At 43.2% G+C, this 22,601-nt stretch overlaps 1 protein-coding gene across 7 annotated transcripts in view; it reads left to right on the top strand.

Moving 5' to 3' along the window:
* Positions 1-22,192, top strand: part of LOC105197151 (growth factor receptor-bound protein 14) — a 273,307-nt gene extending 251,115 nt beyond the window's left edge. For 6 of the 7 annotated variants that reach the window (XM_026135790.2, XM_039458098.1, XM_026135789.2 and 3 more), the window contains 3 exons: positions 10,697-10,965; positions 14,925-15,018; positions 15,569-22,192. In XM_026135790.2, coding sequence (XP_025991575.1) covers positions 10,697-10,965; positions 14,925-15,018; positions 15,569-15,838 — 633 coding nt within the window. In that variant the 3' untranslated portion in view covers positions 15,839-22,192. The remainder of the gene's footprint in view (positions 1-10,696; positions 10,966-14,924; positions 15,019-15,568) is intronic. The other variant, XM_026135794.2, reaches the window with a different exon arrangement.
* The last annotated feature ends 409 nt before the right edge of the window (positions 22,193-22,601 follow it).

The raw sequence follows: 22,601 nt of genomic DNA, 5'->3' as shown, positions 1-22,601 counted from the left end.
TTAATTTAATGTGGAAATAACGAAGACCGTTTGAGCAAGTTAAAAGGTGCATTGATGTCAATAATCGGCCGACTATCCCGCGGCGTTTTGTCTCTTGGCGTGACTCCCTTTCTCGTGTCCTTCTCTCCCCGGCGTGTCTCTCTTTCTCTCCAGCTCTCTTCCATCTTCCGCTCAGAATTATCGCGTCTATTTTTATTCGTCGGAACGTGCCTCTGGCAAAATTGTTTAACACTTCTGTCGGGAACACTGCACACGTGACCGAACATCTAATTTTATCTTATGTGCGCTGGCACTTCGCCGCTTGCACTCTTTATATTTCACCCGCACGGTACATAAGCCATATCGAGCGTAAACTTTCGTACGAATCTTGACGGCATCATATACACTCCTTAACTCTTAAATTGAAAAAAAAGTGTGAACATGTATAGAATAATAAGTAGAAGCATTTGTATAACGACTTGCCTTATATCAAAAAGCGATAAAATATTCTGGTGTTCTAAATTATTTATGAAAAAATTAGCTCATTTGTAATCGATACATTGTTATAAAATCGTAATTATATATAATTTTTTCTAATTAAATCGAATTAAAATTTAAAACGATGCGTTCAAATAGATAATTTCGGGGACGGTATAAAAGCGTATTTCCCGTCGCGTTTCGCCGCGCGCAAGCTTCCTCAGAGAAGTCAAGAAGCTTTCGCGCTCCTCCGCGAAGCTCATTTGGTCCTCTCCAATCTTCTTAACGAGCCATTTCCCGCGAGTAAGCCGCGATCGATAGCTGCGAGTGCTTCCGCGCGCTTCCGCCTACCGGCGCGCAATTTTAGCTTCTTCCCAGAGAGACACGAGGCGACGCGACGCGACGCGTCGCATCCGCAATGTTGCATTGTCACGCATCCCTCGAGAGAGGAAGTCATCTGGTGCCGTTGCGCGTTCAGACTGAGGAGACTCTAAGAGAAGCCGAAGTGCGGCTTACGCGGCACAACAAGCCATTGTGCTCAATCGCCTCCCTTTGATCCCATCCTTCAGATTTCCGTATTCCACTTCAGCTACCACCGACGCCGCAACGGCGGCGTATATTGAAAGACGCGAGAGTGCATTTTTCTTTAGAGAGACGCGCTTGACTCATTCAAAGACTTTAAATACTCCAAGTATCGTGCCCGACACATTCTCTTTTGTATTCTTATCATAATTCGTACCTCGTAATTTATATATTATAGATAACGAAAACTAAATATATCAACGTAATTTACATCCGCGTGTCACTAGTGACACATGACAGATAGTCGAACAGTTAAACGAGAACATTTCGCTCGGAGTGAAATAATCGAGCGACACGTTTCCCTTACTTTCGAGGCTTACGGCACTCGTTCGCGACTTCATGAATCGTAAATCGACAGCGGGTACGTAGCTCGAGCGAGCGCGCGAGGGTAATTTAGCTCGGCACGAGACGTTATAGCGCGTAATCGCGACGCGGATAGCGAGCCTCGAGGTTTTTCTCGGTTTAGCGAGCGCGCCGTTTATTATTCAAATTGCACGGGCGCGACCGACCGATTTATCACTCTTTCTCCCTCTCGTACGCGACACGGCCGGGGCATAATCGTCGGTGTGCACGTACGAGCACGGGGACGCGAGAGATCGAACGCATCTGAATGCCGCGGTGCGCGCCCACGCGGCGTATTATACGTCGGTGACGTCGCACGATCGAGTGCAAGAGTGCACGTGAGTTATCGGCCTAACGTCTGTAATGCCCTCGTAACGACCGGCGGGCCTCGCCTTTAGCGTAGTTTGCATGATACCCTTTTTTTTTCCCCTCCGACAACTAGCATGCTTGTTTGAAACTTGTTAGGAAACTTGTTGCGGCTGTAAAGTCGGAATATTTTAGCTTGACTAGGGTGCCAGTTAACGAGTAAAAGAGCGAGTTTAGCCTATTAGCGTTCTAAAATGCATGATATTCCCCTGCCCTCCCCTCCCATCTGTTCTCTTATTGCAGATTGTTAATGTACCAGCATGATGGACGCATAGGAAGCATAGTATATCGCGCGAATTACGGCGAGCGAGGGACTCGATGAACGCGCTGGTTGATTAATTCCAATGAATCAGGTTCCCGTGCTTTGTGACGAAATCGCGTTCGCGAATCCGTAAAAGTTTATTGATTACGCGAAAAAGAACTCTCTTTTATGCATTAAAACCCGTATTGTTATCCCGCATTTGACGCCAGGGCGATAATATTCGATGTTCCGTAACTTTAGATGTCCATTGTACAACAGATATACAACAATTCAAATACAAGTCAGACTCGGACTTTTTGCATTTAAATATAAAATATAAAAACAATATTACTCATCTAAAAGATAGAAAATGTGTAGAAATATTTTTTCTTCCTCTTTTCGCTTCCTCTCTCGTGTGTACGTTATATCAACAAAAATACAGTCGATCGAATTAGAGATGTTTTTTTCAAGTGATATTTCCTTCTCTTCGAGGAATCGCCATCAATTGTCAAAGGAATGATTTTTTGCTCCTCTGCGGATACCGATCGATCTCCAGAATGATGTCAGCCAGCTTGTCTGGCTTTACCTTAAGCTCTTTGTCCGTACTCTCCGTGAAGAGGAGGATGGTACCTCGCGCGCATGAAAGAAACGCATGTTACGCTCGCGCTCGAGTGCGGGACGACAGTTTTTGCATAATTTTACGTCAATCATCGGTCTGTAGCCGAAGAGCTTCGCGCGCGGTGGTTGCGCAACGGCGCGACGATAGGGATCTCTTGAAAAGTCGAGGAACCGCACAAACCAGCTCGGCCAGCCGTCCGCGTAATTTGTCTTTGTTCGACAATGCGACCGAGCTAATGTCTGCGGGCGGCCGGGTTCTTCCATTATTTCAGAACGAACTTTGTCTTCGCTTCCTCTCTCTCTCTCTCTCTCTCTCTCTCTCTCTCTCTCTCTCTCTCTCTGCGCCGGACGTGTTCCCAAGCGAATCGCCGGGCACAATTAACGTCTATCTAAACTACCGGTCGACTACTATCTGAGACCGAGCGTATCCAATGCAATTTAGGAGACGTTCTCTTCTCCTCCTCCTGTGTGTCTTCCGCAATGAGCGAAGCTGCGCCACGACGACGACGACAACGCCGACGACGACGACAACGGCGACGTGCACCGACGACGGGCTTTGTGACAGTAATTCGCCTTTGTTCGATAACCTCGGACAATTAATACCGAGTTGCTCGACGTGCGTCATCGCGCAAGTCGCACGATAGCGGCCCGTCGCTGCCGGCGAGATCGTTGCGCAACACCCTCCGCATGGATGTCATAACTGCCGAGTGGTCGGCGATGGCGGAAGCGTGTCGCCTAGCCTCGCGGTTCTTTCGTCTCTTTCAGAGCCGGTTGAATTGTTCGAGACGTAATTTTGTACTCGTATAAAATTCTTCCGCATTGTTATCCCACCATACTTTTCCTCTTTTTACGACGAACAGCTACGAATTGCCTCTCCCGGGGGGAAGGGGAGGGCCTTTTCCTCCACTTCTTCCGTCCTCCCGCCCCGGTCCTCTCAAGGTTTTGCGATGAAACTGGATGGTTTGCGTAATAAAGTAGCGCTCGCAATTTTAACTTGCGCTAATATTCAGGTTTTAGAGACAAAAGACGCCTCTGACGGACAAAAACTTTCTTAATTTGCGAGCGTCCTTTTAGAGTGCTTTTATTACAAAACTTTCCTACAAAAAATACTTTCCCCCGATAGTTTCCTATTGGAATATATAGCACGGTGGCTACAACCTCGAGGGTAGTTCTAACCCCTAAACGCGACCACATCAGCAACAACGAAGAAACTCATTAAGATTTTTTTTTTCCTTTGTTCTCCGAATTCGCCAAGTTGCGTTAAAGTTGTGATAGACAGGGGTAGAATGGTTCGCGAACGTTGCTTGACCAGTGACTGAAATCCGTCGAACCGATGTGCATTCTTTTTTTTATTTTTTTTGTGACACCACCCCGGGAGACGATTTTGAGCCTCGCTGCTTCGTATCGGGGCACGCAGGCGAGCTGTTAGGGGTGCAAGGTAAAGACAAACAGGGGGAGGGGGCGGATAGAATGGGGGGTACCGTATTACGAGACAAGGGGAACAAAGAGTAGCATGCGCAGTAGCGTCAATCGGTGCAAAGCGAGGCAGGCCCCACGTTTGTTCGTCCGTTCGTTCCTCGGTTACCCGACTCTGCAGGGACAGTTGATGGGCGCCTAGCAACAGGCTTGTCAGGGGTTGTCAACCCTAAGTCACGGATCTCGTGACCACTGCACGCCGCTGTGCAGCCTTTATCATGAACGGATTCTGCAAATTTCATCGGCGGACTAAGACCTTTGATATCAAGAATTTCTGAAAGGTTTTCTTTCAGAAAAGCGAATGCACTCATCCTCCGTTCAGAAATAAATGTGAAATCAAGTATATAAATTAATTAGTACAGAAAAATTTTTTAAAAAGAACTTACTTTTTACGCTTTTTCCATATTTAACAAATAATTTTTTAAGACTCAAGGAATCTCTGTATATGATTGTATTATATTATAAAAATCAATATTTCCGAGGAGACTGTATTCCCGTAATAGGATTTGAAGTCTTATTCATAGTTAAAATTTTAATTAAAATAATTGCTTTGTTAAGTATCTTCACGGTACGGAATACTGTCTTATTGTTCTTCAAACATCATTTTCCTGCCACCAAGTTTTAACATAGACATTTGCATTTATAAAGGAGAGACGTTCCAATAGACCGTCGAGAACGTTATGAATAGGAAATTTCCAACATATAAAGTATCAAGTTAAAAATGACACATAGAGTTTAAACGCAAGCTTTTAAAACAACACTGTCGGATTAAGCTTGTATAAATGAACGCTTATAAATAAAGCGTCATGCCGCAGCTTTGTTTTATTTCTGTAAAATATTAGTCCAAACGTCTCTTACATCTCTCTCTCTCTCTCTCTCTCTCTCTCTCTCTCTCTCTCTCTCTATGGGACGAGGAGAGGAGGTGGCGTAGCGATAAACTCCCGCGGTGTACTACCGGAAATAGCCTCGATAAACCCTTTCCCCGCGTATCTCTCGCGCGGTGATGCCGGCCGGCCGACCGACCGGTCGCTCGATCGTCCGGCCAGCCGGTGTTTTCCGAGTAAATATAATGGAAACCAACGCGAAAGTTTTCCGCACACATAGTTTCCGCGTGCGCTTCGAAAGAATCCTTTTATCTCTACGGTCGTGCAACCAGCGTGTCCACGTGGCCGATAGCGATACGGCCGGTCGCCGGTGGGATCGATATCACGCGAGTCGGGGCGATAGTAGTCGCGAGCCTCCAGGTGCAATCTCCCACTTCTTCCCCTTCTTCTTTGACGGCTTTATCTTCGACCGTGGTTGACCCTCCACGTTACTATGCAAGACCCGTACGAACTGCAGACGCTCGCGAGACACTGCGTATTTGCAAAATGTTTTCGACAAAGAGAGCGAGCGTTTACTCCTCCTTGTCTTTACTGCAAGTCTAACACGCGATATTAATATAATTATAACACATATAATTTTATTGAAAATCTGTTGGATGCTCTCGACACAAATAATTGCAATTCAAATTTGTCAGGTCTCCTAAATTTGAAGAATCAGTTGTCGAACTGAAAAAATATTTTAACATTTCACAATGTGTAGAGCTTAATCTCGCTGTGATTAAATAGTGCGTTAAAAACTCGGTTTTATGAGCACTTTGCCTCGTCTGCGCTCTCGGCGCATTACGTTATCGCATGACTACGAGGCGAGATAGTAACCCAGTAACACGCGGAAAGAACGACTATTGATCGGTCGATGCGTCTCTAATCGGCGACTGCCAGGCAGTCCCGCAGTAAAGATCGAAGTTGCAAGTTGAAAAAGACGCAGATTCGCTTTTTGGCATTGTAATTTGTATAATCGCCTGAAAGTTAGAGCCTCTAAAATGTGCAACATTACATACATATACATATATGTATGTGTGTGTATAGCCTATATTATGTATATATATATAACAAGCTATCAACATAAATGGTATTGCATCTTATTTAAACCTGAAAGAAAAAACTGAAGTGATGATTGAAAACAGAACAAAATAATTTATGAAATATCTATTGAAAATTTTTGACGTAAAATTCAATTACCCTCTGCAGAGTTTCTCTCTCTTGACTATATTTAAAATTTTATATTGTGCAATTTTTAAATTTTATATTGCACAAAATAATTAATTGTGATATCTGACCTCATACATATGTCATTTTATATTTATTGGCTTACATAAGACGCGCGTAACGAACTGCGAAATTGCGAGGATAATTAACCGGACAGAATTTATCTCATTTGCAAAGGCTGACTCCTCATACCCGCTCGGTAAACACTATGTGGCAGCTAGCTGCCACGCAGCTCCGGGTAAAACGATACGCTACCAGCAGACAAGGGAGGGATGCTTTTATCGGTCGTAAAACAACGTTAGGCATCCACGATAACGAGGGAATCGCGAAATGCTCCCGAAACGGTGACGAGGAGTGGAGGAGTGACGGGGAGCGATGGGGGAAATCCAATCGCGCGCGCGCGCGCACATTGATGCAACACACATGTGATATCTTGAGCGCATACACATGCACGTCGTCATCGCGACGTGCAATATCGCCTCGCAATTTTGTAATATCAACGTTATATTGGCGACGATTTAAAATGTCGTAAAGCGAAGTAATGCGACGGAGTGGTACTCCGGCTAAGAGTATTCACGCGCGAAACGCCGGGGGTCTTGCGAGTCAGCGAAATTACGTTACGAGGGGAAAGTGGTGATCTTGAATATCTCGAGAATGCTTTTAAATACACCGTGAAACGAATCGACGTGAAATCTAGAGTATGTAAACGATTTTATGAAGAACTTGTCTCAATTGCATTAATTTTTCATACATCGTTATCACCACGATAAATATTAAATTAATTCTAGTTTATAATACGTGAAATTAACGAATCTCTGTACATAATGCACGTTTCACATTTTTTTTTCTAACGTATAATTATTCGAAAAAGACATAACTGCCACATTGCTTTCTTGCTATTATTATTATTACGTGTTTTACAATTTGTTATAAATAGAGAATGCTACAGTCGAGGAAACTTTGGAGACAGAGGATGTACGAGCGTATCTTTATTCCTCACTTATTTTGAAATGCACTCCAACAGAGAATTCAAACTCGAGATTTAACTGTCAAGATGTTTAACGTCGAAGTCTAGTTGTACGAAGAGCTCATAATACAGCTTGTCGATGCAGCGACAATTTTTATGTCTTTCCGAGGTGACGTCGACTTTCCATAAGCGACGTAACGAAATTCCTTTACGATGGGAAATGTGCCACGGAGCGGGCCGTGGTCGTGCAACCAGGACGCGTCATTTCCGACGGCTAGCGCTTCGTGTAAAGGTTGATCGAACGACGAGGGGGTTGACGAGGATAAGAGGGAGGAAAAGCGGAGAGCGTTATCCGCTGCACAGAGTCGTAAACTTCGAAGGAGCTTGTAATAACGATAAAACACGACGAGGAAGTCTGGCCAAGCCAGGGAAAGCTTTATCTATCTCTCTCTCTCTCTCGCTCTCTCGTTCACTCGCCTCTATGTGTTTAAACCGACGAAGTTAGGCCGGAAGTAGTAAACTCACCCGGAACCCGGGAAGCTCGCCACGTTAACTTCGCTTGGCGGACATCCCTTAAAATATTATATACACGTGGTCGGACTTGGATTGGTCTGGGCTGCGCCACCAGAGAGATTTAACGCCGCTAAACGTTTGTCCTGATATTGCTCAGTGCATCGTTTAAAAATCAATTTACCTGCGGAAGCCTTACTGATAGTACACGTCGTTATTAACTTCCTGTTGTATCTTGCGGTGCTCAACACCTTCCACCTCCTTTATTACTCTTTAACGTCAATAACGCGAGCGAGAGGGAACAAATGAAGTAGTGATGGGCACCCTAGAATGAATTTATTCTCACGGAACTAGGATAAAAAGTAGTAAAAAGAAAATATAATAAATTACGTGTAGTAAATTTAAATTAATCTAAATTAAATCTAAATTTTTAGATGTTATATCCAGGAAACTACTGCGTATGTATTATATTGCGTATATAATGTAGAATTATATCACTATTAAATGATAAAAAATAATGAGAAAGATATCTCGTGAGAAAGACAATGGTTCTTCTTTTGTGTGCTTGGAAGACAGTTTCTAAATTGCCGAGGCATATCGCGGTTCACTCCGATGTCAAGGCCACACCAGGACGAAAGCCTATCGCAAAGATACTTTTCTCTCTCTCTCTCTCGTTCTCCAGAGAGCGGTTTAGAGAAGGAGCAAGCCGAACTGGAGAGAGCCGGTTGAACATCGATCGCGGCCGGCCACGTTACGGGCGTATGCTCGGGGCCGCACACAGGCTTTCCCGGTTTCCGGGGACTCCTGAAAGCACCCTCGAGTTCTCGCTCTACGGTAATTCTCCGGCTGATGAGGAACGCCAAACCCCTCCACCTCTCATATCTATCTCTTTCTCTCTCCCTCCCTCCCGTAATTCTCTCCCTCGTACGTACTCGCGCCGCGAGCGTCTATTTATTTTAACGACCGACTAATCCACTACGTGCGCTCCGGCTTTTTGCTCGTTATCAAGGACCTGAAGAGCCAAGGGGGTTAGCGGGGTTGCTTATGCGACGACGCAAATTATCCTTCGGAGTACGTCCACACCGGGCTTCCAATATACCGTAGTGTTCAGATATCCGGATATAATTTACGTCTGAAATTTCGCATTCCTGTGATATAGATGTCCGAGTACTTATCGCTTTGATCGGTACTGTGAAATTACACGAGTCACAGGTGTTTGAGCAGCCGCAATTTCATAATCGAAATAAGGATTTGATAAGTATGATTCCGAGATGTAGTAGAGCTGAATGCTAGAAATTGTGGTATCTTCATCTATGGGATCTCAATCGCACTCCATTATTGTAAAGGTGTTCCAAGCTATCTCGATACTACTGCGATCGTCTCGCGCGATATCGAGCCTCGTTTCGGCATCGGTGTTCTTTATCGTCGATTGTGGAATCGCGGCTTCGCGGAAAGAGGAGTCCGCGGAGAAAATTATTGCCGGGGAGGCGGCGATGAGTTATCGTCTGCGATTGTTACCGGCTGTATCGTATTCGGGCCATAATTTTACGGGAGATTCGCCGGGCGCGGTTTATTCGCCGTGGATCACCCGTGAGGGAGGGGGGGGGGATGGAAACAGGAAGAGAATTCGCTCTCCGTCCTCTTTCTCTCGCCTGCAGGACGAGTTATTTACCGGACTGGAAACCACCCGCGCTTCTAATCCCAAATAAAAGCGTTCGGCGGCAGCCCGGAACGGCTCGCCCCCTTCATCGTGCTCGCTCGAAAAGGACGGGCTTCCGTTTGCCAAGAGATGAACGTCGAAACGCTCAAACTCACGTTCATACCCGGGATATAGATGGACGTATTTATCCCAGGATCATTGAGCACGTTGAAACTTCAGTGCATCGTTCACCGGAATCATACCCATGTATCCACGCGATGATAAACTCCTCTATATAAAAAAAATTGCAGCAATATTTCAATTTTATTTTTTTTTTTTTTTTTATACATATCTGGATGATGATACGTATAATAATTTTTAGAATTAACAGCAAAAAACTTGGTAAACTTTGATTCGTTAATGTTAGTAGAAATGAATTAAACACGAAATCCTTTTGTGAGCTACTTAGACCACGTGTTAACAAGAAACTATTTTCAAAGTTACAAAATATTAACATGAAGCTGCTGCAGTAACCCATTGCGCAGTGTAAAGCTATGATTTGTGTAAAGATATAATTCGAGAACGAATAGAAATTTCGAGATGTTTGTTTTTTCTTTTTTAATTAAACAACATGACATTCTGTGGAATAACTAATCAACTTTATACCGTTATTTATTTACATTTTATAACAACAAACACTTCTTTTATTTTTTTTATTTTTTACCACCGTTTTATTAATTTTTACTGGATTTTAAAATTCTAGTTTATTTTGTAGTGGAAAACCTCTAAAAAATACAATGCCGTTTGATTCGGTTACACGTCAGCTAAATCACTTGCAATTTCTACAAACCACGATTTACACTGTGCGATGAATCAAGCTGCAGTAGCTTCATATGTTAATATTTTATAACTTTAAAAATAGTTTCTTATTGTTAATTTCTCTCTCGATTCTTTATGACTGAAGATCAACATCTCCATTTGATGTATGCTTATACATATTCCATGGTGACTGTCTTGGCAAAGGCTCTTGGTGCTTTGCCATTGCCTTCCAAGAGGTGGTGATCAATTAAAAATCTGGTATTGTTCTGAGTGGATTTGAATCCGGATATTTGGCACAGAAAGCAGACGCGCAATGTCTGTCTCTTATGTCACGATTATCACAGATAAGATTATTGCTAATATACTGTAGTATAAACAGTCCACAAAAAAATTTCAATTTATTCCTATGCTTATAATAACGAGAATTACGCGTCTGCTTTCTGTGCCAAAGATCCTGCTTTTCACCGAGTTTCCACCGTTACAAACTTTTTTATCCCTCTTAAGTGAAATCTTAGCTCAAGTTTTAATTTTAACAGGTGCCAGTGCTAAATAAACGTTTACGAATGAACGAATTCTTTTTTTTCTTGCAGGAATCGGTACGATCACGCGTGGCGATGGATTTTACCGGTAGCGTGGGCAGGATAGTCGAGGACCCCAAGGAAGCCAAGGACATAGCCGAAAACGAAGGCATTCTCTGGCGGCGGAGATGGCGACCGTTTTCACGAACACCACCGGGGTGCGCCATGATGAGGCTGCACGGCCTCGATGCCGGTATACATGTTACTCAGCCTTGGTTCCACGGCGGCCTCAAGAGGGATGTCGCAGCAGCTATTATAAGGGATCACGGCAGCGTCGACGGGTAAGTTCAATCTTGTTGATTAATCAACTTCTCAAGTCAATTTTGCGAAAAGCGCGAATTTAAATTTCGAAGCAAACTAAAAAGTTTTATACTTCGTTTTACTCCGTGGAATAAAAGATACAATTCAAAATTATGCACGAGTCTGAAAAAAAATTCTGCTCGTATCACGTGTGTGCGAGTAGTATGTAAAATTATTTTTTTTTCCAAGTAAAAATTTTAAAAGAGCGGAGTCCAATCGGACTTTTGCTATGCATGGAGTCTATTTTAAATTGGTATATAAATTATAAGCGAGCTTCATTCCGTGCTAGTTATCTTACGAAGAATAAAACTTAAATTTTTGGCTACGTTCCGTTTCACGCATGATGCGCATGATGTATCATTTCGTCCTTGTTTAACATTTAGGGAATTACAAGGATAAAATGATGTGCCATGCGCATTATGCGTGAAACGGAACGTAGCCTTTAATCGAAAGTCTCTTAAAGCACATACTTTCGAAGTTCTGTCGTTTTTCGCTCGCGCGCGCGTCCGCGATTGATAACGCGCTGATTGTAATAGCGGCATCATTATAATAACGCTGTCCAAAAAATCCCGATCGCGTCGATAGTAACGACGATCACTGTCATCATCCGGGCGGGAGAGGGTCCGCCTCAAACCGGTTGAGAGTTACGACCTCGAAGCTGCTGGCGCGAGCGACACGCCTGGCTGGCGCTTGCGTAATCCTCGCGATTATTACGAGCGACCGTAAATCACGATGAATTCCTATCGGGCACACTTTGCTTCTCTCGTCCACTTCGACTTCTTTTTTTGTTATTTTAGTATCTTATTATTCGCTAATTCGCCCATGGTTGCGCGCGTATTTAAATTTTAATAGCAATGCTCAATCGTCGACTCCATTTTTCACGCGGGATCATGTTTCACCAGCGCATTCTAAAAATAAAAATTGTACACATTTTTTTATTCTCTAAAAAAAAATATAAGAGAATATATTAAAAATTTTTTTCTATACAGTTTTTTTTATTAGGTTTTAGCTAAAGTCACGCACAGAGCATAATAAATCTTTATTTCTTGTCTCTCCTCTTCTCTTGTCTCGTCATTATTTTTTTTGTATTATTTTTTTGCCTCTCACTGCCGCTTTGTCCTGAGTCGAATCTGTCACCGTATTGACCCTCGCATTTAACCCATATTGACCCGATAATCTTAGCGAGTGTTGCATATGTAGACACGCCCTTGAAACGTTAGGAAATTATTAATATCTTAAATCAGATTTCATTATATTCGCGTAGGCACTCCTGAGACGGGGCATTGCTCCCCGGTGTGCGTTACATATTTGACAGGACGGGATAGATACGGAATGTCCTCCTTACCAGATAATGAAGATAGCATAGTTTCCAGGTGTAATAATATTGTAAGAGTATAGGGACGCAAGGCCTATAATTATTAACGTTTCCATATCGCTCGCAATAGAGAAGAGAAAGGGACAAACGCTATGAATTGAAATAAATGACTGCATTGACGCGCGCTACGATTCCAACGGGCCGCGTATCGCGTTTCTGTCGCGCGTGTCTCTCCAGTCGTTTCCCTACGAATAAACATTCTGTCGAGCGATCGAGCCCACGTCTCCGACGCGTCGATCATCTCTATCCTCTCACGGGCGGTCACGACCCGAGCGAGCGCGCGGCAGCGTTTTGCCGATATTCCGGTTTGTCGCTCGTCCTCTCCTCTCTTATCTTTTCCTTGCTCCTCGATCTCATCTTTTATTCGCCGTACCAGCGCCGGGAATCGCGGATAAATGGTTAATTAACGACTCTCTCCATCTATCTCGTCGCGCTTAGCCCCGGGTAATTGAGTGCTCGGGGATCACGTAGTTGTCTCCGGGTTTTACGTTCGTTCAGGGGGCCCTTGCATAAATTTGCATAATCTCGATCGTACACCCGCCTCGCCGCCTTCTCTCGCCGTTATTCTCTTCCTCGTCCTTTCTCTCTTCATCTCGACAATGACGAAAAGAGGGAGGGGGAGAAGCAGCGAGAATCTCCCGCCTTGTGTCTTCCTACTTGGCACTCGCGAGTTCCCGTTGTCTCGTGTCACGATCGTCGTCGCCGTCGCCATCGCCGTCGTCGTTGGATGCGTAAAACCTTCTAATCGATTCCGCCCTGGGCATTGTCTACTAATCGCCATTTGTCTCTCTCTCAATTTTGCGAGTTAGCTCGGGCAACTCGTGAGATAGAGAGGAAATATCCTAACGGACGGACGTCGGGCTCCTTTGTACTATATGGAAGCTGTAACGTCGTTATCCTCTAACTCGGGATAGTTCTTGGACATTACCGTTCCGTAGCCAGGGCTACGAGTCACCACCGCCGATGTGTTATCTGCCTGCCTGGCGGACGTGGAATATTCACTCGCATGAATATTCCATTGGACGAGCATCGGGGTTGATGAGAGACGATACCGGACATTAGCAAACGTTATCGTCGCTACACATGAATAATCCGGCCGTGATACTAAAAAATAGGTCGCGCGAATGCGACCTTGCGTATCGCAATTATCAATAGGTTTCTTTTCTTTTCTTTTTTCTTTTTTTTTATTTCAAGAATTCATCCTTACAATAGACAGCAAATATGACACATTTCGAGGAAGTGCTAATTGACGTAAATTTGATTGAGATTTAAATTTCTGCCGAGGAAAGCGATAGCGTCGCAGAATAAAAGCAATAAAGTACGGATTTTTTTTATTCTGTGCGGGGATTTCAGGATTGTTACGGATTAATTATCTAAATAGCATGTACACGGAGAGAACGGTTTTTTGCTAAAGCATTTAGAAATTTAGCTCGATACAGATCTGAAAATAATTTTGTTAGACCATCAAAATAATTATGTAAGACGCTCAAGCTTGAAAACAAAATTATTCTCAGATCTGTATATCCAACTAAATTTTTAGAGGCTTTAGCAAAACCGTTCTTTCCGTGTAAGCAATAAAAAGAAGAGACTTTTTTTCAGATTTATGAAATAGCGAATCGCTTCGTGCAAAATCGCGTGCGTGACAATGAATTTCCTGTGAACGTATCACCGTAGTGCTATATAATATTTGTTAACGACCGCGTCGTGCAGTATCAAATATTTATCGAAGAGCAATGGGCATCTGTTTGATGATGCTTTATCGCGAAAGGGACCGCAAGTCTCTTCGGCGCGACAGCGGCAACGGGATTTCTCAATGAGAGAGTGCCAGGAAGGAAGCGAAAACCGCTTCTTCCACTCGGAGTTTTACGATCGCGTGGCCGCGTTGTGATCGTTTTACGACGCGAGCCTCTCTCCGTCTCCCTCTTCCTCGCTGCAAACGATCTGCCTCGTGACCGACCGGTTGGTCTTGTCTTTGTCGTTGCATCCCTCTGACCTCCATCTTCGCCCCTCGTCTCCGCTGTTTTTTTTTTTTTTTTTTTTTTTAACCACTCCACTCGTCCCGCTGCCTTTTACGACCATACTAATTTATACTATGATACGCCTGGACGAGCCGTCTTCCCCGGTATCAAACATCTAGCACCCGGTGCAGCGTGCTGGTCTCTCTGCATGCTGCAAAAAGCGCAGCCTATCTCTCCTAAATCTCCCAACTAGTCCTGTATTCAGATATCGTCTCGGCAGCTCTTAACCCTTTCTCTTACCCGCTCCCTGATATATGTATCACTTGAATGTTCCTAGAAAACTTGAAAGTTACGGTGAGAGATAGCACGTGTCCGTCAAGTAATGCAAATTCTTCCACGAATATATCGTCGGTATCGTATAATCAATGCCGATTATGTATTTGGATTGCCTCGAATTGTTGTTACAAGTTCCTAATTAATTTCAATCTGATTGAGAAATAAATTTAACAAGCAAATCAAAAGTTGACTCAAGTTTGAACGCGACGATAATTATATGTTCGTCGCCTTTCGAACTCTTCTCAAATATTCTTTTTTTGTGTATTTTCAGCGTGTTCCTGGTTAGAGAGAGCAAGAGCAATCCCGGGGCCTTCGTGCTGACCTATAAGTACAACGACAAGGTCTTTCACGCGCAAATCCAGCCCGTAAGTATCCGCGTCTGATCGATAATTAGCGACAAGTCGAAGATCTTTTTTGCGGTCGAATTAGTTTCGCGGCGATTAAACGCGAAAAACTTTCTCCGCTCGTTTACTTTACAGCCGAAGCCGCCGCGGACGAATTGCTCTAACACAAACTTCTTAAAAAGAAAAAAAAATTTTAATCTTTTACAAGCTGAATTAATTCCATCGGATAAATCGATATTGAAAGTTTTGTTTTTATTTCAATATCAGTCATATCAATGTTATCTAACGCGATAAATCAATTCCCAACGGTTGCAGCATTTTATAGAGATTCGATAATAGATTTTTCTCTAGTTGTTTTTAATCTTCCAGCCATTCTTTATTCTCATCGTCGTAAAAACGTGCGAATTTTTTCATACTGTAATTTTATTCGATCAAAGGTCTTTCGAACGACTTCATGATACGCTTCGAGTATTTATTCGAACATTACACGCGCGTGCACTCGCGCTATTACATATATTTTATTTATATATTGTAACATTAAATTTCACATCCAAATTGTTTTTTTTTCCAGATCCTCGATGAGCGTCGCAACTGCGTGCTGTATAGCCTCGACAAAGGGACGACCAGGTTCTACGATCTATTGCAGCTGGTCGAGTTCTATCAGCTGAACTCAGGCTCGTTGCCTACCCGGCTAACTCACTACGTACAAAACGGAGTAAAACCACCGACGTACAAGCCGGAAGACGGTGGGGCGTCGCCGTCGCCGCCCGAGAGCAGTAGCCAGCGGATTAACAGCATCGACAAGGCTATCGAGCCAAGTGGTAATCTGAGCAGCATTTGAGTATAGGACAGTCGGCGACCCGCTGGTGTTGTCAACGGCGATCGCCTGCTTACCGTTTGTGCCACCACCAACGGGCTCTTCGACCCCGCCATCATCACCGACAACCTCGTGATGGTGCACCGTAGCAACAGCAACAACAATCGTCTGGGGAACAACGGTGGTGGCAACGACAACCGCGGCGACGTTCGCGCGACACGATCGGGTTGCTGGAACCTGTGTTTCTGCAGTTACAACAAGTGGGATTTGTAGCGCGATCAGTAACGACAGCGAGATGATGTTCAAGCGAATGCGAAGGTGTACGGCTGTTTCGTTAGTGAGAGAGAAAGAAGTAGAACGATGAGAGTGAAAAGAAGAGAAGCGGCACGGCTTGAATATCATCTATCGTTGGATCATTCTCGGATCGCGACTCGTTCTTATAACACAGTATCTGTGTGTGACGTCACTGGGTCGGCTGACCCGTGCAACAGAGCGACCAATTTTTGGGCACGAGGCACGTAATAACGACGACAAAGAATATGAGATCGTCGTAGAGAAGAATCGCCGCAGAATCGCTGTCGTACAAGAAATTCTTCGTTCGTTTCGATTTTTCAACGTTCGTTCCGTTGTGCCGTTCACGCGAATAATGTCGAGAGTAGCGCGGCGCCGACGTCCGCCGACAGCGATCCTCGCGCGGAAACGAAATTCTTCGATGTTTTTAATGGTACTGTGTTAGTCGTCGTTTAAGGATTCACCTTGTCGTCTAGACCTTCCCGAATATCATCTCCTCTCCCCCCCCCCCCTTCCTACCTCCATCCCCTTTATTTCTCTCTCTTACCTAAGAGTCTCAACGATCAAACAAACGCGTCTAGACGATCAAAGAGGCATCGCGTATTTGTTTCTCTTTTTTTTATTTTTTTTCCTCTTCTTTCCATTTTCTACATGTTCAAGTTCGTGCAAGCATGGCGCGTACGACTAGATTACTAACCGCGCGCGGCGATACCGCCGCTCGCAAAGTTATTCCGTGAGAAGAAAGGAAAAGCGCAATTGTGCGCGCGTGTATGCATGGTGATGCGTGTTGTACCATCGTATGCCTGTGAAAGAGAAACAGAGAGAAAGAGAAAAGAAGAGAGTGATAATGAATGGAAAAAATAGAAATGTAGTACGATATAGTTATAACAACTGTATCGTAGTGATGAGCCAGCAATACAAGACGAATACAAAATTGGTTTTTCTGCTTGGGTGTGTGCGTGCCTATAAGTGAATGTGTGTGTGTGTGTGTATATATATATAATATATATATATATATATGAAAAAGAAAGAAAGAAATTGTCGCGTGGTCCCCCTCCTCCCTTTTTACTTCTTCGTTTTCCTTTCCGACGTGCGTCGCGCGTACCAAACGTCTCTTCTGTTTAGTCGTTTCTCCGAAGAGAATGCGCGACAGAGTCAACCGCGCGATTAGCTACCACAAACACAACTTTGTCGCCTGACGACGACGACAACGACAACGGGTTCAAATCACGTGAGAGAATCGACCAAATCGAGGGAGAGGAAAGAGTGCATGAAGCGTCCGCGTGTTCCGTTCATTAGCTGTAAGACTGTGTCACTTGGAAACGATAATATCGAGGTTCACGATTATTCTCGAGTCCAAGATGTTCAAAATTAAGCGAGACAGCTTTGTCGTCGGGACAGAAGCAACGAAAATGGTTTCTCGTAGAGGTGTCGAGGGTGTCTCGCGTCTTTACAAAATTTTTATCACGGCTCGGAAACTCGAATTTTTCGCCGCGGAACAAAGAGCCCATTACATTAATGAATCTAAGAGATACAATACAATACAATACAATTAGTGTAAGGATCCTCGACGCGCGCCTACGTCGGGGGCCGAGGAACACGCTCGCGGATTCTCGTGGTATTGTAACGCGCGCCAAAAAATGTGAAAGCGTGTCCCTTGGCAGACATGATCTCATATTTTACAGATGTTTCAGTTACGTGAGGCATTTGTTGGTTAATATAAATTCGGAGATGTGGTTCAATTATAATTATTGTAAAACTGTGCTAGGAACGCGTAACATTGAAGTAAGAGCACGAAAGAGAATGTGTGAGAGAGGTTTGAGGAAAAGAAATGTATGTATATGTGCGAAAAAGAAGCGAACAAGGGAGAAGTTACGAGAAAGAAGTTGGTCATGTGGTAAAACAAAAAGAAAGAGGTATATTTAAATACAAAACAGATATATATACATAATATGTATATGCATGTTCTAAATTATACAATTTAATTTTATATTCGGGATATATATTATATACTATCGATCGGAAGAAATCGATAGTGTGAAGTTCGTGGGTGTAGCATCACCGGGTGCGAACGTTGTCGTGCATTCTAGATTTATAATATGGAAGTTTTTAACGTGTAATGTTTTTCGAGTAATAATGCGGAAGTCATATAAGAGGAAGGCGGATTGGCGAAATGTTGGTGGAGCGTGCAGGGTACGGACGCGAGAGAAAATTTATTTACGCATTGTATTATGATTCGTCGAAAGAACAATACCAAATCCCCTGCCCCCCTATATTTGTACCTACTCTTTTTAATGATATATTTTTTTCATTGATTATATATTTATTTAATGTGTCGAACGTAGCGCCTACGCGTCATGTCTTGAAGTGGTAATTTTTTTAATTCGAAGAAGTGCAGATCTTATACAAATATATGACACGTACAACAAATAACACAAAACATATATATACAAACACACACATACACAAAACACGGACACAAATTGCATTAAATTTTAGAATAGTAGCGCTTTATAGAACTAAATATTAGGATAACAAATTCTTCGTGAATGGGTATGAAAAAACAATCTTCTGTAGGAAGGGTGGTCCGCAAACGCGGCGTTCATCCCCGATCCGTTTGTGTAAAGTTTCTCCACTTCACACGAAATTCAAGTTAAAGTCGAAATCAACGAAATTACCTCTTGGAATACGCTTATCGCGCGAAAAAGAAAAAGAGAAATTGTCCTTTCGGCCTTTCGTGTAAATATGTCTATTTAGGCCAAATCCCGCGACTCTCCCCGGGTTTCCCTGTCCCTATTACTCCGTCTACCCGTGGTCCGTCGACTGTTTGAAAATCAACTTTGATAGCGGTTAATCAATCTTGATTCTTCAGGTCGATCCCGCGGTTTCCCACTTCCTCCTCTGTCACCTTCTAATTCGAAAAAAAAACCGAACGGAAAACGAGACAGACGCCGGGTTGTTCGTGGCCACCAGCGTAAAAGAAGCTATAAATATTATTATTATTAATTAACTACATAAATTATAATAAAATATATTTTGTATTAATGTAGTCACACGAATTAATACGGCAAACGCAGTGGTCTGTGAAGACTGAATCTAAGTAAGAGAACGCAAATTAGTCCTGTGCGAATTTCATCGACGTCTGTTAAGAACAATAAAATGATCAGGTAACGGAACGTTTACAATTGTGTTTTTATTTCTATCCCCGGACTAGAGTGTGTTTCGTTGGTGCGTTGTATTCGATTATTTCGATGCTTTGGTTTCTTTTATTGTCAAGTGTCATTGGTGTAATTTACTGGTTTTATTTCACCCGTCTATCTTCGAAAGATCGAATTTGCCTTTCTTCCTCGTGAAAGCTATGGCCACAACTTGTCGCAAAAAACCGACGTTCGTGCTTGCGTATGCGATCGAATTACCCGCAGACGTTGATGAAACTCACATTGTCACTCCGGAAAGCGATATATTCCGACGCAGAGCCCGATCTCGTCGGATCGTTCCTCAAACTGAATCAATCGCACGAGTTCGATTGTACACAAGCGGCACACAGACGAAAATTTAAGTCTACAGCGAACGAGCGGCACGAAGGTCTGAACAAACGCGCGTAGTCGCAGCCGCTAGTTCGCTCGCAAGGATAAACGGTAAACGTACAAGTTCCGGCCAGGCTTTTTGCTGTTGCACCCTCGCGCAATCTGCAACACGCAAAGGCAGCTTAATTCATAGAACATACGTATGTAATACGATGATTATATCACCGATTATCTGTCTGTCCACAGTGGATCTGGAGAACGAGACATTCAATTTTTTATTTTTTTTATACCGTTGTAAGAGACGACATTACGTTTAATTAACTATTTAGTTTGTAATTCGGAAGGTAACTTTTTAAATATTTCTTTATTTCCAAAATTAGCGATTTTCAATTTCAACGAGTTTAATGATCAAGTTGTCGATCTTTCCTGAATTAAAATTCGTGATGCGAGTGATTCAAGATGAAAAGCTTTTCACGAACTTTCATTTTGGACTTTACTTCACGAACAAGCTCGAGTTATTCGGATGTAGAAACTATCTCTGATTCGTATCAACAGCGTTAGTAGAACTATTTCGTGATGAAAATAAATCCGTTAATGGTTGGGGAACGGAACGCGAAAAGCCTTTCCGATTACGACATGTTGAATATGCAATCATGCGCTCCCCGTTCGCTAATTACGGATTGCAATCGTAATAGTAATAGTAATAATGATTAATCGCGATCTGACGCCCGCTCGATTCGCGGTAAACGCGTATCGCGGACGAATGTGGTTCAGAGCGAGAGAGAGAGAGAGAGAGAGAGAGAGAGAGAGAGAGAGAGAGAGAGAGAGAAAGAGAGTGTATGCATGTGAGATAATTGCTCTGGTTGGAAAATTGCGCGAAAGTGCCCTTGCTGCCATAATTATTGAGGGAATAATCCCATAGTCATTCGCGACGTATGAGCCAACGGGCATGACAAATTGAAGCATTTGTCAATCTTTTCGACGTTTCTTCGATTTTCTTCTTTTAATCCAAAATTTCGGAGCATAATTGGATATTAAAAAAAAGTATAAGATGGTTATAGAGATATTAAAATACAAAAAAAACATAAAGATAGAGTTAGATGTTATGTTCCTTAAAATTTGTGATTCACTGTTACCGAGTTATATCACTTATTCTACCCAACGGCTCGTGCTAGATAACCAAAGGGACTAATGTTCCATCAATCGACAATCGCCGAGTGCATCCTCAATGACGGCAGGAGCCATCGGTACGATAACTTTCGGTACCTGCGGCCAGCGAGTATGCGCTCGTGGACTGAAAGCGGGGTCAAACCGTGGCACATTCCCATGGTTCATCCCCATCGGAATGTTTCAGCCGGAATGAACTCGCTCGAGGTAGAGGCGGATTGGACGAAGAAGCGGGTGTGTCGTGTGTGCGTGGTTTGCGTGCGTAGATACGGCGCGTCGCCAAGTTTCACGCGAACAGAATTGATGTCGATCGATATCAACGCGGATACGCCAAAGTAGTAAAAGAGCAAAACAAATATCTGCATTGTGTTTTCAGTAGCGAGCAGGAGAGACAAGACGACCGGGAGCAACGGGGAATACTTTTATACAGGGTGTTCACGACAATTATTGTGTTAGAAATCCACGAACGATCAAAAGCAAAACGCACAAATTTATCGAACCGAGATCCTCCTGAGGTCTCCGACTATTATAAAGACTTTCGTCTCTTCTGAGAAAGCGATCGAACGCGAGGTTTCCGCAAAAGAGATCCGTCTTCGCTTCTGCTTATCTCGAATCCATCCCCCGATCATTCGCATTTGATCCCGTGAATTGCCGCTGTCAACGTCGCGGATACGTCCCTGGTTGAAAAACATTTTCCGGAAGTAATCTTGATGTCCACAGTCCATCGAGATGTTCTAACGTTCATTTGGCTTTTGCGTTTTTAATCAATAGCGGTACATAGAGACAACGAGAAGGGTCCAAAACGCGACAATTTTCAACAACGGGCACAATCGCGCTGGGTATATCTTCAATGATTATAGGGACCAATGTTAGTGTGATAAAATCGACGGGTACCTATGGTCAATGATCAATATACTCAACCAGGGGTGTTGTGAGATTTCTAGATCTCTTTTAGGATTCTTCTTTTTTTTTCTAGTAGTGCTTTCACGCATATTGTCGTGTAACGCGCAATAATTCGATAAGCATCGCGATCTCTTGAAGCAGAACGAATATCGAAGCTCCAACGAAGAAGAAAATCAACGAGCGACGTTCGCGAGACTCGCTTTCGGTTTCCAAAAATCGTTTCGAGGAATTCCCGACGGCTCGCACAGCATCCGTTCCATACAAGCAAGAAACGGCAGCACCAAAATGGCTCGACATATCGACCTCCCACCCGACAAATCGTCCCCTCAATCAATCTCCATATGCGCAATAATTCGTTTCCTCCGGAACAACAATATTAATCTGCAATAATAATGTTAGCACCTGTAGCGCCGCGAATACGCGAGAGTCATTGTTATATCTTTGTATGAACATTTAATACGCAATAAATATGTATGTCGTCATCCCACTACACGTGCGATATATGCTTTACTTGTCCCAATACCTATTTGCATAACTGTCTTACATCGTTATCTTGTTTCGCGTTGCATATTTTACCGATAACAAATACATTTGTCTCTGTATGCTCTGTCGCAGCTAATCAAATGTTTTAAATTTTTATAATAGAAGCTAACTTTCCACAAATAATATAAAAGGAATTTTCTACAGTTATAAAAATATATATCTTTATATTCTATACAAAAAATACATTCCTTTGCATTACAAAAATATTTAGATCTATAAATCCGTTTATAAAACAGAGAGAGAGACTTTACATATTACGAAAAGCTTTTTAAATCAGACTTGTCAGTTTTCGATCTCCGAAGGGATGCGTATGCATCCCCCACGGTCAGAGTCACGTGCTCGCGTACTTGATACGT

Source organism: Solenopsis invicta, chromosome 15 (genome assembly GCF_016802725.1).
Source record: "Solenopsis invicta isolate M01_SB chromosome 15, UNIL_Sinv_3.0, whole genome shotgun sequence".
In the NCBI taxonomy this organism is placed as follows: Eukaryota; Metazoa; Arthropoda; class Insecta; order Hymenoptera; family Formicidae; genus Solenopsis; species Solenopsis invicta.
The sequence above is the reverse complement of the archived record's forward strand: the minus strand, read 5'-3'. Positions and strand labels throughout refer to the sequence as shown.